Source organism: Mercurialis annua, linkage group LG1-X, assembly GCF_937616625.2.
Source record: "Mercurialis annua linkage group LG1-X, ddMerAnnu1.2, whole genome shotgun sequence".
Classification (NCBI taxonomy): Eukaryota; Viridiplantae; Streptophyta; class Magnoliopsida; order Malpighiales; family Euphorbiaceae; genus Mercurialis; species Mercurialis annua.
In genome coordinates, this window is record NC_065570.1 from 4,994,168 (window position 1) to 5,009,266 (window position 15,099).

Consider the following 15,099-nt stretch of genomic DNA (forward strand, 5'->3'; position numbering starts at 1 on the left):
AACATTTTAGTTACTATACTATTTACTTATTTTAAGATAGAAGAATTTTTTTTTTTTGATTGTGTATATATATGAAATATAAGATATTATTTGTCATAAATAATCGAAATGTGATTATTATATATGTATAATTTGACCGTAGAATACTTAATAACCTTCCAAAATCACATATTTGAAAGTTTAGTTACCATTTTATTATATTTTGAAGTTCGGTCACTATTTTATAATTCTTGAAAAGTACAGTTACCCCTATAATCAATTATCCGGAGATAGGCCAAGTTGAGAAGATCTGAGGAGACACTTTCAGCAGTGGAAATGGCAACAGCAACCATTAAAGCGGTGGCTCTCATCACCGGAGACGCTCATGTTAAAGGCTCTCTTCACTTTATTCAACAACCCCACGGTCTGCTTTCTTTTCTCTTCCCTTTTTTGTTGTTGCTTTTTTTCCTCACATGGTGAATTCTGCTGCCACGTGTGCAGGGCCTACCCATGTGACTGGGAGGATTACAGGTCTATCACCTGGCCTCCATGGCTTCCATATTCATGCTCTTGGTGATACCACCAATGGCTGCATTTCAACTGGTAATTAGCTGTTCTAACTCTCTCTATGTATGTCTTTTTGCACTTCTTGATTGATTTTTGGCCCAATTCCTGCTGAATTTAAGATGGGTTTATTGAGTTTAATTAAGTTGGTTTTGATTATGGTGTTTCTTGGTTTGATCAGTCTCTTGTTCTTGTTATCTCCTTTTACAAGTATTTTCAGTTTAAAAACTTGAACTTGAAATTTATTTAAGTTTTATTTTGATTCTAGCCCCAAGCTTTACTTTTGTCTACTTAGGGTAGATTTTACTGACAGCAATTGCAATATGCGTTTAAGACGATATCTTTTAACGAACCAATTTGAACATTAGGACCTCATTACAATCCATTAAAGAAATACCATGGAGCTCCTTTCCATGAAGAGCGTCATGCAGGCGATCTGGGTAACGTTATTGCCGGTTCAGATGGTATACCCTTTTTCTTCGTTTTTCCTGTAGGTTATTTGCTAAGTTGAAGAACAACGCATAGCTCAAGTGATTCAGCTTAATTTTCTATTTTGCAGGAGTTGCTGATATTTCAATTAAGGACATGCAGGTAATCCATAGGTTACTGCACAGAGGCATTTTGTTTCTCCTGTAGGTTACAAAATTCGTTTATTTGTGTCTGAATTATGGAAATCTAGACATTAAAAAATTGCATCCCATGTGTTTAAATTTGTAACAGAACAGTTGCATTCTCGTTGCTCAGCTACCCCTTATAGTTAGTGCAATTATTGAGTTTGAAACTTTTAGTTTGTGTTACTAAAGTCTCTCTCTTGCTTTCAACTCATAGATACCACTGAGCGGGTCACATTCCATATTAGGACGGGCTGTTGTTGTGCATGCTGATCCTGATGACCTTGGGAAAGGTAACGCTTAATATTTGTTTGCATAACATCTGCAAACTATATCTGATATACATGTTTCTTGACATCTTTTAGGCGGTAGTTTGGTAGATATGTTAATTTTGACAAAGCGAAATAGGAGGATTATTAATGTTTGTTGAGTGATTCAACCTAACGATTATGAATCCTCATATTCATAATCAAGTGTTTTGACCTTTGATCTTTTATTGCTGAAGTTTCAATATCAGGTTGTGGCTCTAAATACAGTCCTACACTTTAGCCCTTTTTTCCGCAAGTTGAAGGGTGGAACTTGTGGTGTCACTTGCCGATAGGTTTTTGTTCAAGTTCATCATCTAACTGACTCATGTTGATATTAATGGATCTAATTAAATAGAAAAATAATTTACATATGTTTCGAGTATGGAGTTTAGTCATTCAATACATCCTTCATTTCGAAAACGCAACCTATGTATATGGCTAAATCATAGGATCCAAAAAAAATTCGAGGAGAGGATTTTCATTAAATTGAGATGAAGGGGAAATTTGTTACTGTTTGTTTCTTTATGTGAAAGAGGACCGGAAAGGTGATCGTGATTTGTGTAGCGTTCTTTGCACCATTATATCTTCAATAATCAGGGGTTTATCATAATAAATTGCTTGGTAACTGAATTGTTATTTTAGACTATATGAATGTAATGAATCGGAGGATTAGAGGATTCTGAAGTACTGGTTGGACTTCAACCACAATATTAAAGGGTTGTACATGCATCCGCCATTGTTCCGTTAAAGTTTCTCTGTTTAATAGTTTGTTGGGGAGACTAAGTGGACATGTTTACATTACTTGTACACTAGTTATTTTGACGGTTTTCGAACTGCATAATTACAAAAAGTAATGCACAGGTGGACATGAACTTAGCAAGACTACTGGGAATGCAGGTGCAAGAGTTGGCTGTGGTAATATATCATATTTCTCTTAATTTAAAATGTTTGTTAGTTTATCTCAGATTCTCAATAATTTTTAAAGGGTATTGAGCTGTGATAGGTATTTCAGTTTTGCTCATTTCTAAACGTAGACTCCTTACATTTTCTGACATAAATATTGGACAGGCATCATCGGACTTCAATCATCTGTTTAAGATTGCTTTTCCCGGTCAACTACTTATCTGAGATGCTTTCTCCTGGTAATGAAACAGGAGAAATTATCCCAAGTTTTGCAGACAGCTGCTACATACATTTTGTGATAATCAAATTCTGTGACATCTGAGCATAGTGTACTAATTGTCAAATTTCAGGGCTATCAAGCTTTTATCTCTATTTTACACACATCTTTAAAAGGCATTCTGATATGGCAAGATAATTCCAAATCAATGAATATTATCTGGTAAATAACCTCAGTTCTTATCAACAATAAGATCTTTCAGACTCGGGCACTGCCCCATTGCGACCCAACTGATTATAGTTTCTGCCAATCTACCAATCTACTGACATCAGACGAAACTTTTCCGACCCAATTGATTATAGTTTCTTGCTCAATATAATGTTTCCGCCAATCTACCAATATACTGTCATCAGACGAAACTTTTCCAAGTCCCCTCTGGAGTGAAGATGATCAGATTTAATTTCCCTCTAAGGCAAGGAAGAGGGATGATGTCTTCATTATCTATACTATATATAAAAGCACGGATGGGGGGCACAGGCACATTTACCTAATAACCCTTCTTAATTTATAGCTAATTAATCACTTACACAAAGGTTTTATCGTAATTCATTAATTATTAATATTAATTAATATAATAATTACTACATAATTGACCTAAACTTCTTCTATTAGAACTGAAACTTATCTGTTAGATTTAATCTTCATATAAAACTCTTCCGTATCAGCTCTTTCAAATCAGCAAATTCGAGATATATATCATTATTATCTAAATTTTGAATCTTGAAATTTGTTTGGCTTGGTGAGCCACGCTCTTATACTGGCCTTTGCTTAAGACTTCTTGCTAAGATTTTTATTATTAATTAATATACTCCCTCCGTCCCGTTTAAGAAGTCCCATATTCTATTTTGGGATGTCACATTTAAAAAGTCCCATTACTATTTTTAGAATGTTTTTCTATTGAATACCCTATTTTACCCCCTCTTTTAGTTATCTTAAAATAGGTCTATGGAAAATTTCACTATCATTAATAGGGGCAAACATGAAAAAACATGAAAATACAAAGATAATTAATGTTTTCTTAATCTGTGTGTAAAGTCAAATGGGACTTTTAAAATGGGACAGAGGGAGTAGTATTTTTCTTTGACATGATCTTTATCTAATTTTCTTGATTTTGTACGTTGTGTTGCATGCTTCAAAACTGGACCGCAGAGGAAAGGAACAATTGCTTGGAGGAGACTCCTAAGATATTTGAGTATTTGGGAAAAATCCTTCATATAATTATGGATTGATCATCTGTGATGAATCTGATGATGGGAATAAGGAGATTTAAATCTAATGTAATATTTTATTTATTTTTATTATAATTCAAACAAACAAAAATAATATATATATACAATATGTAGTAGTTTAATTTTTTAAAGAGTCTTATTTGTGACTATTCTGAAGCACATAGAATTTGCTTGCTACTGCTTCTACTAAAAGTAGTAAAACTACTAAAACTAAAATTCTTAATTAATTTAATAACATAGTTTATCAAAACTCTAAAAAATAAGAGTTCGATTAGGAATATTATTAATGTAATAGAAATCAAATCTAAACTAAAACTCATAATATAACTAGGTTAATTTTATATGTTTCGCCTACATATTTTATTATTCTATTCTCCATATAACTATTATTTTTTTTATTTGTTGCATTCAAAATACAATATCATCTTCTTTTCTAAAGTACAAAGTAAAATAAATTATTTAAAATATTTAATTACTATTTAATCATCTAAAATTCTAATTAAGATAAACTACTTATAATAAATTGCTATTTTAATTTTTTATTTATATTCTCTATAAATAATTTTTAATATTATTTGATAATTTGACGAGTCACACTACGAGTCACGTGTGAAACACGTAAAGCGACACTAGTAATGAAAAATACAACTTCATCCGACAATAATTTTGCTTGCATAAGAACAGGAGTAATTACTATTGATCTCAGATTGGATCAAAATTACTGTTTCTTTATTATTATTTTAAGGCTTAATTGCTTAAAAAAACCCCAGCTTGTATTTTTTTTCGTTTATACCCTGACCTTGTAAAAACACCATTTGTACCCAATTTTGAGTTTTTATGTTTCATCTCTACCCAAAAGTATTAAATTGTACTTTTTTCATTCGAAAAAGAGTTTTAAACAATCCTTCATTTTTAACTTATATACTAATTAGATATTAATGTTATTAACAGTATAAAAATACCATCTTCAAACAAAATTAAAAATAATAATATTTTTTTTTAATTTTTTTCAAAAGTATTTCCGATTTTTTTAAAAATTTTAATATTTTTAAAAATTACATTTTTTTAAATTTTTCAAATTTTTTTAAAAAATATTTCCGACAAAAAAATTAAAACTAATAGTAATTTTTTATTTTTTTTATTTTATAAAATTAAAAAAATTTATTAATTATTTGGATGTATTTGATTATTTTTTAAATTTAAGGATTTATTTGTATTTTTTAAAATAGAAAAAAGTATGTTTTAAACTCTTTTTCAAATGAAAAGAGTACAATTTAATGTTTTTGGGTAGGGATGAAACATAAAAACCCAAAATTGGGTACAAATGGTGTTTTTACAAGGTCAGTGTATAAACGAAGAAAAAGTGCAAGGTGGGGTTTTTTTTAAGAAATTAAGCCTTATTTTAAAGAAACTACCCCGGACATCTTTAATCCTAAGAATAATCCGTTGAAACATAACTGAAACCCGTTATAAGGAAATTATAATTACCCGATACCTAATATCACGAGAAACCAATATTTTTTCAAGAATGCAGGAAGAAAATAATAATTTTAATCTAATCTCATGGTTGCAGTAATTATTCTTCAAAATAATACCTAGTCGACATTCTAACAATATAAGCTACACAATGTAACATCCAACAGAAAATAAAATATTCCATTAGAATCAACCATTAGTACAGTCAAACTATCTTATGGTTTAACATGAAGACAACCATAGGTTGTTAAGTTGAAATCCAGAAAGGATTGCTCGACAATGTAAAGGATTTTAAATATGAAGTAGGGGCTTGAACAGAAACCCCTGCACTTCAATTCCCGATCCAGCTTAGTAATCAAGAGTTCTCTCTTACCCTCTCAACCATGTGTTCCTATACGATGAGTTGTCACGTAAAGAAGCATCATGAGGCTTGTATTCCATCATATAGTTGTGTGGAAGCTTTAAGTGCCTTTTAATTGAATCTCTTAGAGCCATCACAGCCTATTGTCAAATAAAGAAATAGGTCAATACTTTTCTCTTTTCAAATAAAAGAGGTGAATAAAAATTTGCAGTCAATACTTATTTACCTGATGATCAGATGCATTGCGATTCCAAATGCTCACGATATCCTCATTAAAACGTATGCTTAGTACTGCACCACAAATGTTATCGCCATACTCAAGTTGGTCACCTACTAAGGCAAGCACCTGCAATTGCATGTGAACATTAATGTTAAAAGACAGCTTAAGTAACTGTAAACAATAGAAAAGTCACAATTCCAATATAATTAATCAGTGAGCTTGAAAGGAAAAAAGAATAAATGCAACGGAATAAATTAAGGAATGCATCCAGCTTAAGTTGGGGGTTTATAAAGCCTAAAAACAAAAAACTGAAGAAGTCTAAATAAAATAAATTATACCAGCTGAAACCTAAAACATAAACTAAAAGTAAACGTGTCGCAATCATGATGAGTTCACTGCAATTACATACAGAGCATGAACACACATTTTTATTTCTAATAACACAGACGCCTTCATCAGGCATCCTTGAAATAAAAGAAGTCAAAAATTAGAGCAACATTATATTGTTAGACAGCAGCAAAGCTATTGAATATGGAAATATTACCAGATCTTCCCAAAAGCGTCCTGATACAACCTTTTTGAATCTTATTATCCATTTGCCACCACTGGAGTTAGCAGAATCCTGCCAGATAACAATGTCCAAACCATAACACTACTACCAATTACTGATAAATTCCCAGCAATTATAAATCAAACCTAAAAAGGGTAATCAAAAGCTATCACAAGGTTAGTTTTATGATCTAACCTCCCATAAGGGTCGGATTCCCTCCTTGAAAATATGCAGATCAGTGGGACTAGGCAAAGCAGAAGGTCGAGTCAGGTGGCAATAGCAGACCCAAAACCCTTCAACCTACATAGATGCGAAAGTTCCATAAGCAAAATGTACAACACAGTTACTATTCGGGTGAAAATTTGACTCAAACCCATATTTACACATGCTTCGTGGGAACAGTACTTACCGTACTGAACTCTACAATTTTCTTTACATTGTCCTCGTATGATGTTTGTGTTCGAACTCCTGGTGTTCGGCGAGTGTACCAAAATATGAACTTGCTCTGGTCACAGATAAACAAAGACAAATAAGCACTAACCAAAACAAGTCATCATAAATTAGAGGTGTAAAACACAAATAAGTAAGGAAAACACATTAACATTAACACAGTCATTAGTATTCAGTAAAGTGAAAACACATCTCTACTTCTTGTGTAAGGACTAAGGAGAGAAGGTAAGCTTGCTTCCAGTGGCATGACTACTCTACACAAGGAATGACAGGGTATGAAGTCAAACAGAAAGCAAACCCTGCTTTATCCATTTTCTAATCCTATAGGCGGTAAGACATAAAACTTTTCTTAAATACTATAATCTTTCTTGCACGGCACATGGTCAGGAATTTAATCCAATTGTGATTCAAATGCAACGAGGTTTTGCAAATTTTATCCGGAAAAATCAGAAGACAGAAGCATAATTTGACAACCACTTTGCGGCAGAGCCTTCAGGCGAGGCATTCAAGAGCACCAAACCTTGACATTTACAACTCTAGCTGGATAAGGAGTACACTAATTGTCTAAAAATGAAACAATGATACATTACAAACAAAACTAAATCATTTCCAATAGCTGTTACGACTGCAAACCATACTTTCTTACTTCATTTTCAAGCTCCATTTCTACCGAAGCGTACATTTTCCAGTCCCTCCGTCAACAACTAGACCCTGGGTCCAAGCTAAACTAAATTAACTGAAACTCAAGCTCAAGTTCGCTTCACCGGCCTAAACAAAACAATCTGTTTCTAACCACTCCCAAATCCATTCTACTATTCTTTACACTTTACAGAACTTCAAACCAATACATATCACCTAAGCAAACCATGGCCTAATCAAATTTAAATCAGACAATATAAAGCAGCCAACAATTTAATCCAGCAATTCAAAATACTAAAAGAAAAATTATAAATGAAAGAATACCTTGAGAGGATGCAGTCCAGCTTTGAGTTCACGAGCTTGACGTTCTTCGGTTTCTTTATCGATTATAACATCGTGCGATGATGTTGAATCAAATGCTGTCATTTGTGTATTACTGTTGCTGTTCTCTGTTTCCTTCTTCTCTGTGATCTCCATTTCTTTAGGGTTTTTCTTTTTCGATTTGAAGCTTCAAACCCTAATCGTGGAGCTCTTCAATTCAGTGTTTGGGTTTGGGAAGAGGGAACCACAACGAGAGGAAAGAGAAAGGAAATTAATCCGCTGCTTCTAGTTGATTTTCTTTGGTGCTTGTTTGGATGCAGGGATAAGCTAAACCTACACTTTCAAATAAAGATTTTATCTGCGCTATTTTAATTTTTATCTATTTTTTATTTTCTGCTAATTGACAAAACAACTCTTAACATTTTAAGTTTTAGCTTCTAACAATTTAATCTCACTGTTTAAAACAGTATAAAATAAATTATAAATTTTTTATATTTTTTCGTTTTCTATTCCAGCAATACAAAAAGTTAGAATTTTATTTATAACGTTTTTAAAACGTTAGAATTTAATTTATCAATTACATGTATTTAATATGGCTGACACGTATATAAAAAAATTTCGAAAAATAGCTTAAATTATACATTTTAAAAAATAGAAAGATTAAAATCTGTTTTGTAAAATTTTAAACAATAAATTAAATTATTAAATTTGTTTTGTTAATATTTCTTATTTTTTTATAATAAAGTAATTTATTTTGGTTGGGTGATATTGACTGGTATTAAAAAAAAAGTTAATAGCATTGTTCATCATATTGACACAAAGTATAAAAAAGATAAAACAGGACAAAAATCAATCCTTTATAAAAAAAATTAAAAAAAATGATTGAGCCAAATTGCGAATACAAAAACATATTTCTATTAAGGATGGCAATGGGGAGGGGATTCCCTGATCTCCACGGGGACCCGCCCCCTAATGAGCCGGGAAATTCCCACCAATTGTCTCCATGGGTACGGGGATGGGGGAAGATTATGCCCCATCCACGAGGATGGAGAGGGGACGGAGAGTGTAGTCCCCACCCCATGGGGATCCCCATCCCCGTCCCCATGGGGATTCGATCTAGTTTTACATAATTTATTACAATTTTCAATATATTATTTATAATTTTTAATAATTTTATTTAATTATGAGGATATTAAGTAATTGCTTTTAACGATTTTTTATTTTATTTTAATTAATAAAATTGCTGAATATTTTGGATGACTAATTAATTTTTCAGATAATTTAATTTATAATTTTTTATTATTAATAATATTGAATAAATCGTATAGTCAGCCCTCTAATAATTAATATATATGGTGGACTAAAAATTTATTAAATATAAAAATTATTAATTTATTAAATATTATATATGACGGAATGTTAAATTTGGTTCCCTAAAATTTTATTAATTATTATGATTATTAATATATTGAATATTAATTATTAGAGGGTCTACTGTATTTTTTTTCAAATATTTCATGAAAATAATAAAAATATTTAAATATTTATATTAGAATTATACGGGAGGTGGGGATTCCCATGGGGATGGGAAATCCACGGAGATGAAATGGGGATGAATTAATCCCCATCAAATAAATGGAGACAGGAATGGAGATTCTCCATAGAAGTGGGGACGGGGATGGGGATAGCTTCCCCATCCCCACCCCGCCCCGTTGCCGTCCCTAATTTCTGTCATGGTTTTGTCCCAAATAAAAAGAAAATATATTTCAAGAAATGTAGAAACAGAAAAAGGAATAAAAGCATGAATTTACATTTACAGCCCTGAGCTGGCCCAACCCAAAAATAATAAAGAAGGTTAAAGTATATCTATCCACCAGCGACCACCGGTTCCAAATCCACCACCTTTGACACCCATTTCCATTCTTCAATCCCCTAATAATTTACCTACTTCTCTTTTCCATAGTAACCAATTTTACCATTAACATCCAAAACCCAATTCAAAGATTGTTTTCTTTTTTAGTAATTATAACCCCCAATCTTTTCTAATTTGTTCTTGTTATTTGCTGACTTTCAATTTAAATTCCTTTTGGGTTTAATGGCGGTGTTGTCTATTGTGCTGCTTTATATCGGTGCTTTGTCTTCTATTGGGTTAGTTTCAGCGTCAGAATCATCTGTTTGCCCTGATCAGTCGTCTGTTTTATTGTATAATCTTTATTCCCAATGCCCCCTTGAGATCTCACCCAATCCTCCGCTTCAGGTACCGCCTTTTTGCTTTTCTCTAATTGGGTTGTCATCAATTTCATTTTTTCAGGGTTATTTGTTTTGATTTGTAATTTTTATAAAAAAAAAACTGTTTTGATCGACCCAGCTGGTTTTAATTATGGGTATTGGATGTTTAGGTTAATTTACAAGGAATTTGCTTAATTGTGATGTGGGTTTTTGAATTACCGTTGAAAATTTCGCTAATTAGAAGAAGAGTTAAGGGTTGACCTACACCAGTGTACATGTTTGATGTTATGTTATTTGGTTTTTTTTTTATATCTATGAAATTTGATGAGGAAAAATCATTAAGCTTGCTACTATAAGTGGATTTGCTTCTAGAAGCTTAGAATTTTGGTTTGGTATGAAGGGAATATATCTGTGAAAGGACTTATGGTTAATTCCCGTGGCTCCCTACATGACCAATCTATCTCGTAGATATACATTTTTGGTAATGCATTGTAGATATAGAAGTACAAGTATTCATGGGTCATGAGTTATTTTTTGATTCTTAAAGCTAAATATGACCTTTATGAATGATTTTTTTACACATTGCTACGGTCTTTGTCATGTTCTTCTAAGTTTTATGAACTAGAATGTTCATTAGAATTACTTTGTTTAAGGAAGGAAGAAGGAAAAATGAGATTTTTGTCCTGGATTATTTTGTTGCTCTTGTAAACATGATTTACATTTCTGTAACTGCTACTTGCAAATGTTATATAAGACCAGTGTTACTGAAGGATACTACTTCAGTTCATAGTGAGGATGATTTGGAATTTTAACCATTCCGAGGGTTTAGAGAATCAGAAAATGTAAACAGGTGATCACTTAGAAACACAATATTGTCCTTTGTCCTTATCATAGAGTCAGACTCTTCAATTGATGGTATGGAAAATGGAAGCAGTGATAGAATGCTTAACATGTTCAGTTTGCTACATTCCTGTAGTGAGACGAAGCTCTATTTCATAGCAATCAAGAACATGCATATGATTAATGATTTTCTCCCTTTCAGCTGTTTCTTCTTGCCAAACCTTATTTAGGTATCACAAAGTTATTAAATTCTCAGCAAATAAAGAAGTTTCTTCCCAAAGTAGTGCCTAATTTATGGATTGGAAAGTTATAGCAGGGTAAATGCTTATTTGTGACATTAGATTGGTGGTTATTGATATAAACATTGAGATGGGCCAGATGGCATAAAAGAATATTAGAACTAGGACCTCTGGGACGTAATGGTGGAATTTAATTTCCTAACAGGACCAACATATGTGGCTGTGAAGGTAAGGGATGAGAAGATGGATCATGGAACCTTGCACTTTATGCAAAATACCGTTATTGAGCTAGCTACAGTCCGCACATATTAAAAATAGTAAATAAGAAAAGAACAGTGAAAATATTGTTTAGATGCAACAATTAAAATGGGAAGGTGCTGTGCCTAATATGTTCTGTCAAATGCTCTCTAATTGAAAACAAAACTCCAATTCTTTAGCATTGATATATGGTAGTGATTGAAACATCAAATTACATGCGCATGAAATGAGTATGCTAGAGATGCTAATAAAGATGTGTGCATTTACATACAGGTAACATATGTTAATGCACACATTAATGTGATTTAAGCAGTAATAAGTACTCCCTCCGTTCTTTTTTAGTTGTCCATTTAGCCAATTTTATTTGTCTACAAATAGTTGTCTATTTAGAAATCCCATGTGATATTAGCTACTTATCTTCCAAGTTTACCCATCCCTAATAAATGACTCTATGTTTTAATTTAAAAGGCTTTTATTAACTAATAGGGCTATATTAGTATTTTTCTTTATAAATTAAGACAAAAGAAGCACTATCTTTGTATGTGCAATATTGGCTAAATGGACAACTAAAAGAGAACGGAGGGAGTAATAACTAAGACCAAATGATCATATTCAGTACTCATCAAGAGACTGAATAAAGTTTGAGCATGTTTAGAGCCTGGAGAAATGACAAGATAGTTAATAATATCTGTCCAGCTATACCATAATAGAAACCTGTACCGCATTAAGATTAAGCCTATTATTTAAATGACTTTATATTTATCTTAACTTTTACATGCTTTATGGCTATATCCTTCTTGTTATTGTCTCTTTGCTATAATATCGGCTTTGGATCTACAGTTATACATAATATCTATCCAGCTATACCATATTTTGTGGCGTACTTCAAGAACTATCTTGTTTTCACCTTTATTACTATTTTATTTCTAGTTTTGCGATTGTTTCATCACAAAATACTAGTTTTACGTTGTTTCAGTATTGAATTTTTTCTTTAATTACTGTCAATCTATTGCTTATGTATATGATTATCCTTGTTAACAGGTTGATGGGAACTTCTTGGACAAAGTGTTAGCTACAAATAAGAGGAACTCGTTTACATCTGTGCTGTTCTATGCTTCCTGGTGCCCATTTTCACACTATATTCGCCCTAAATTTGATATGCTTGGTTCCATGTTCCCTCAAATAGAACATTATGCCATTGAGGAATCAGCAGCCCTCCCAAGGTGATGCCATTAACATGCTCGTATGACATTATAGCATGATCCAGCTTAACTGTGGTAGAATTTAGTCCAATCATTTTCACTTATTACAGTTTTATCAAGTACCGCATTGTAAATTCCAGATTCTCTTTGTATATATCTCTGTGACCATATGGCAAAGCTTCAACAGTGACTCGGCTGTGTGCTTAGGATGGTATGCACGCATACATGCACTTTTGCACCGTGGCATGCACAAATAGCTGTATTCATCTCTATGTTTGATATCTGTTAGAATCATGAATTCTAGAACTTGATTATGCACCGTGATGTATGGATAAACTATATGCAAACTTTAGAGGTCATATATTACCTCTTCCTTTTGAACTGATTAGTTGGTCAGGTGCTATTCCTGGGTGGAATTTTCCTCAAATATTTAGGTTATTTCCTTTGTGCAAGGTGTGCTCTATCCCCTATCCTTTTTGGTATTTGAAATACCTTTACTATGCGCCTTAATCTTCTCAAATTATTATGGTTTTGAGGTTGCAACTGCAACAAAATATCTAGGCTTTTTTGACTGGGCTGTAATTTCTCCTGATATTAGTGTTTAATGTGTTTTGCAGTATATTCTCAAGATATGGAATTCATAGCTTGCCCACAATATTAATGGTCAACAAAACATCAAAGATGCAATATCATGGGCCAAAGAATATACAAGCCCTTGTTCAATTCTACGAAAACATAACAGGTACTTTATTTTCTATACAAAAGAATTGCATGCACCAGTAATGCTTCATCCTCGTTCCCCATGTGCAAAATCTGCTTCAATGATATATAATATCTAGTCAATGGTCTATTGTGTTGCTGCTAGTGGGTTAGACTTGGAACCTTAGCACCATAGGGCTTGATACCAGATCAGTTGGATAGAATTCATCTTGAAAAACCTGCTTCTCAAGGGATTTTTCCTACATCATGCTCCTGAAACTCGAGTTTTGGGCTTGGCATAAGTTGGTGTTTGCATCTTGACTCTAATACCGCTCACCACCATAGCACATCATCCCTAAATATACATTGTCAAAGTACCTGACATCAAACGGAAGACTGGTAGTCTGACTTTGCAAGCATCATCCCTCCTCTTTTCCCAGTGATTTTGGATGGAAGCTCTGCCGCGTGATAGCTAATCCTGATAACTAAAGAGCGACTTTGTTATACATTTGTGACTGGATATTGGGGTAGAACTTGCTTATAAAAATCAGTTTGTCAGTGATGGATTTATGTATATAACTGCAATGGGAAGTCTATACTTTTTTAACGGCAATGACAAGTCTATACTTTTTTAACTGCAATGGCAAGTTTGTTTAATTATTTAACTGCACATATAGGATTTTTCTGCATCGTGGCTGATGCCAATTTAGGTCATGAGTTAAATATGTAATTTTTTGCTATGGAAATTCTTGCTATAACCATCATGTTTGTGATTTCAGGGATCAAACCGATCGTACATTTAGCTGAAGACGAGTCAACCACCTCTGATATCATCGAAGAATCCATCATGCAACCATGGATTGGGTCTTCTTTGGAGGAGATGATGAAAAGGGAACCTTACTTAGTGTTTGCCATATTATTCCTTACTTTACGAGTACTTCTGTATATAGCTCCAAAAGTGCTATCTCATCTCAAGGCTTTCTACGGGTTATATATTCCCCATTTCAACGTAGAAATATTCGGCGAGACAAGTCAATTATTTGGCCGCATCCTGCACATGATTGATGTGAGGAGGGTTTGGACAAAGCTGCGATTGTGCAAGACTAGGAACTTCCATCAAAGTGCCAAAAATTGTCGGGTTTGGGCTTCTTCCCTAGCTTCTGTTTCGTTGGGTAAATCTTCATCATCAGCTAGATAACTACCCTAATGTGATCCGAAAAGTACAAACTTATTGTATTGTGTATTACAAGTTACAACTGTTTTGATGCTCAAGAACAGGTAGTCCCTTCTTTTCCCTCCCCCGGCTTCTCTGTGTTTCTCTGATGTTAAAATTTTATGGTAACTGGTTGATGATGATAGTGGTAATAGCTTAAGCTGTTGTCGTTTGTTTGAGTTTTCAGAGGAAGTAAAACAGGCATGTAAATTTGAGAACAAGTATTTTACTTCTTTTTTGTATATTTGTATTAATTTTCACTTAGAAGAATACTGTCACACATTAGTGGAATGTAAGCATAACTTCTACTCTCTCCTTTTTTTCCGCTTCCGTTTTCTTTTCAGTCCGATTTGTATTTAAATTTGTCTAAATTGAATTACAAAAACTGAACTTTTTATATCATCAAACTGCATTAAAATAATCTGATTTGGTTTGCTTTTGCACACTCCTATTGCCAGTCAATTAGGGTAAGAGTGCACCAGAAGCATGGTTTATACCCTTTATTTTAAGTTACCAATTTTATTAATTTAA

General features: G+C 32.9%; 3 protein-coding genes across 8 annotated transcripts; 2 read left to right on the forward strand and 1 right to left on the reverse strand.

Annotated features, from left to right (window-relative positions):
- The first annotated feature begins 242 nt into the window (after positions 1–242).
- Positions 243–4,002, forward strand: LOC126665675 (superoxide dismutase [Cu-Zn] 2). 6 transcript variants are annotated; one of them, XM_050358539.2, is made up of 7 exons: positions 243–403; positions 511–582; positions 912–1,007; positions 1,103–1,134; positions 1,372–1,447; positions 2,324–2,377; positions 3,792–4,002. In XM_050358539.2, exons 1-7 carry the CDS (start codon positions 316–318, stop codon positions 3,869–3,871), a joined length of 498 nt encoding a protein of 165 aa, XP_050214496.1. In that variant the 5' UTR covers positions 243–315; the 3' UTR covers positions 3,872–4,002. The 6 variants fall into 6 exon arrangements, with proteins under 6 accessions (XP_050214496.1, XP_050214495.1, XP_050214498.1 ...); XM_050358538.2 differs by having other exon boundaries at positions 244–403; positions 481–582; XM_050358544.2 differs by lacking the exon at positions 3,792–4,002 and adding an exon at positions 2,531–2,761 and having other exon boundaries at positions 245–403; positions 481–582; positions 2,314–2,377.
- A 1,511-nt stretch (positions 4,003–5,513) lies between these two features.
- Positions 5,514–8,176, reverse strand: LOC126665959 (eukaryotic translation initiation factor NCBP). The gene is made up of 6 exons (XM_050358906.2): positions 7,892–8,176; positions 6,888–6,983; positions 6,674–6,778; positions 6,473–6,550; positions 5,935–6,054; positions 5,514–5,848 (listed from the first exon to the last, which is right to left on the reverse strand). Exons 1-6 carry the CDS (start codon positions 8,042–8,044, stop codon positions 5,717–5,719), a joined length of 684 nt encoding a protein of 227 aa, XP_050214863.1. The 5' UTR covers positions 8,045–8,176; the 3' UTR covers positions 5,514–5,716.
- A 1,527-nt stretch (positions 8,177–9,703) lies between these two features.
- LOC126664451 (5'-adenylylsulfate reductase-like 7) lies at positions 9,704–14,879 on the forward strand. Its single transcript, XM_050356843.2, has 4 exons — positions 9,704–10,145; positions 12,496–12,677; positions 13,274–13,398; positions 14,135–14,879. Exons 1-4 carry the CDS (start codon positions 9,984–9,986, stop codon positions 14,551–14,553), a joined length of 888 nt encoding a protein of 295 aa, XP_050212800.1. The 5' UTR covers positions 9,704–9,983; the 3' UTR covers positions 14,554–14,879.
- Positions 14,880–15,099: the final 220 nt, after the last annotated feature.

Excerpts from the sequence above, each read along its gene's own strand:
- LOC126665675 (XM_050358538.2), top strand. The coding sequence starts at position 316 with ATGGCAACAGCAACCATTAAAGCGGTGGCTCTCATCACCGGAGACGCT. Across the intron at positions 404-480 it reads CTTTATTCAACAACCCCACG|GGCCTACCCATGTGACTGGG; the intron begins GTCTGCTTTCTT and ends CCACGTGTGCAG. Across the intron at positions 2,378-3,791 it reads AGGTGCAAGAGTTGGCTGTG|AGGAAAGGAACAATTGCTTG; the intron begins GTAATATATCAT and ends ACTGGACCGCAG.
- LOC126665959 (XM_050358906.2), bottom strand. The coding sequence starts at position 8,044 with ATGGAGATCACAGAGAAGAAGGAAACAGAGAACAGCAACAGTAATACA. Across the intron at positions 6,984-7,891 it reads CTGGACTGCATCCTCTCAAG|AGCAAGTTCATATTTTGGTA; the intron begins GTATTCTTTCAT and ends ATCTGTGACCAG. Across the intron at positions 6,551-6,673 it reads GAATCCGACCCTTATGGGAG|GATTCTGCTAACTCCAGTGG; the intron begins GTTAGATCATAA and ends GTTATCTGGCAG.
- LOC126664451 (XM_050356843.2), top strand. The coding sequence starts at position 9,984 with ATGGCGGTGTTGTCTATTGTGCTGCTTTATATCGGTGCTTTGTCTTCT. Across the intron at positions 12,678-13,273 it reads GAATCAGCAGCCCTCCCAAG|TATATTCTCAAGATATGGAA; the intron begins GTGATGCCATTA and ends TGTGTTTTGCAG. Across the intron at positions 13,399-14,134 it reads ATTCTACGAAAACATAACAG|GGATCAAACCGATCGTACAT; the intron begins GTACTTTATTTT and ends TTGTGATTTCAG.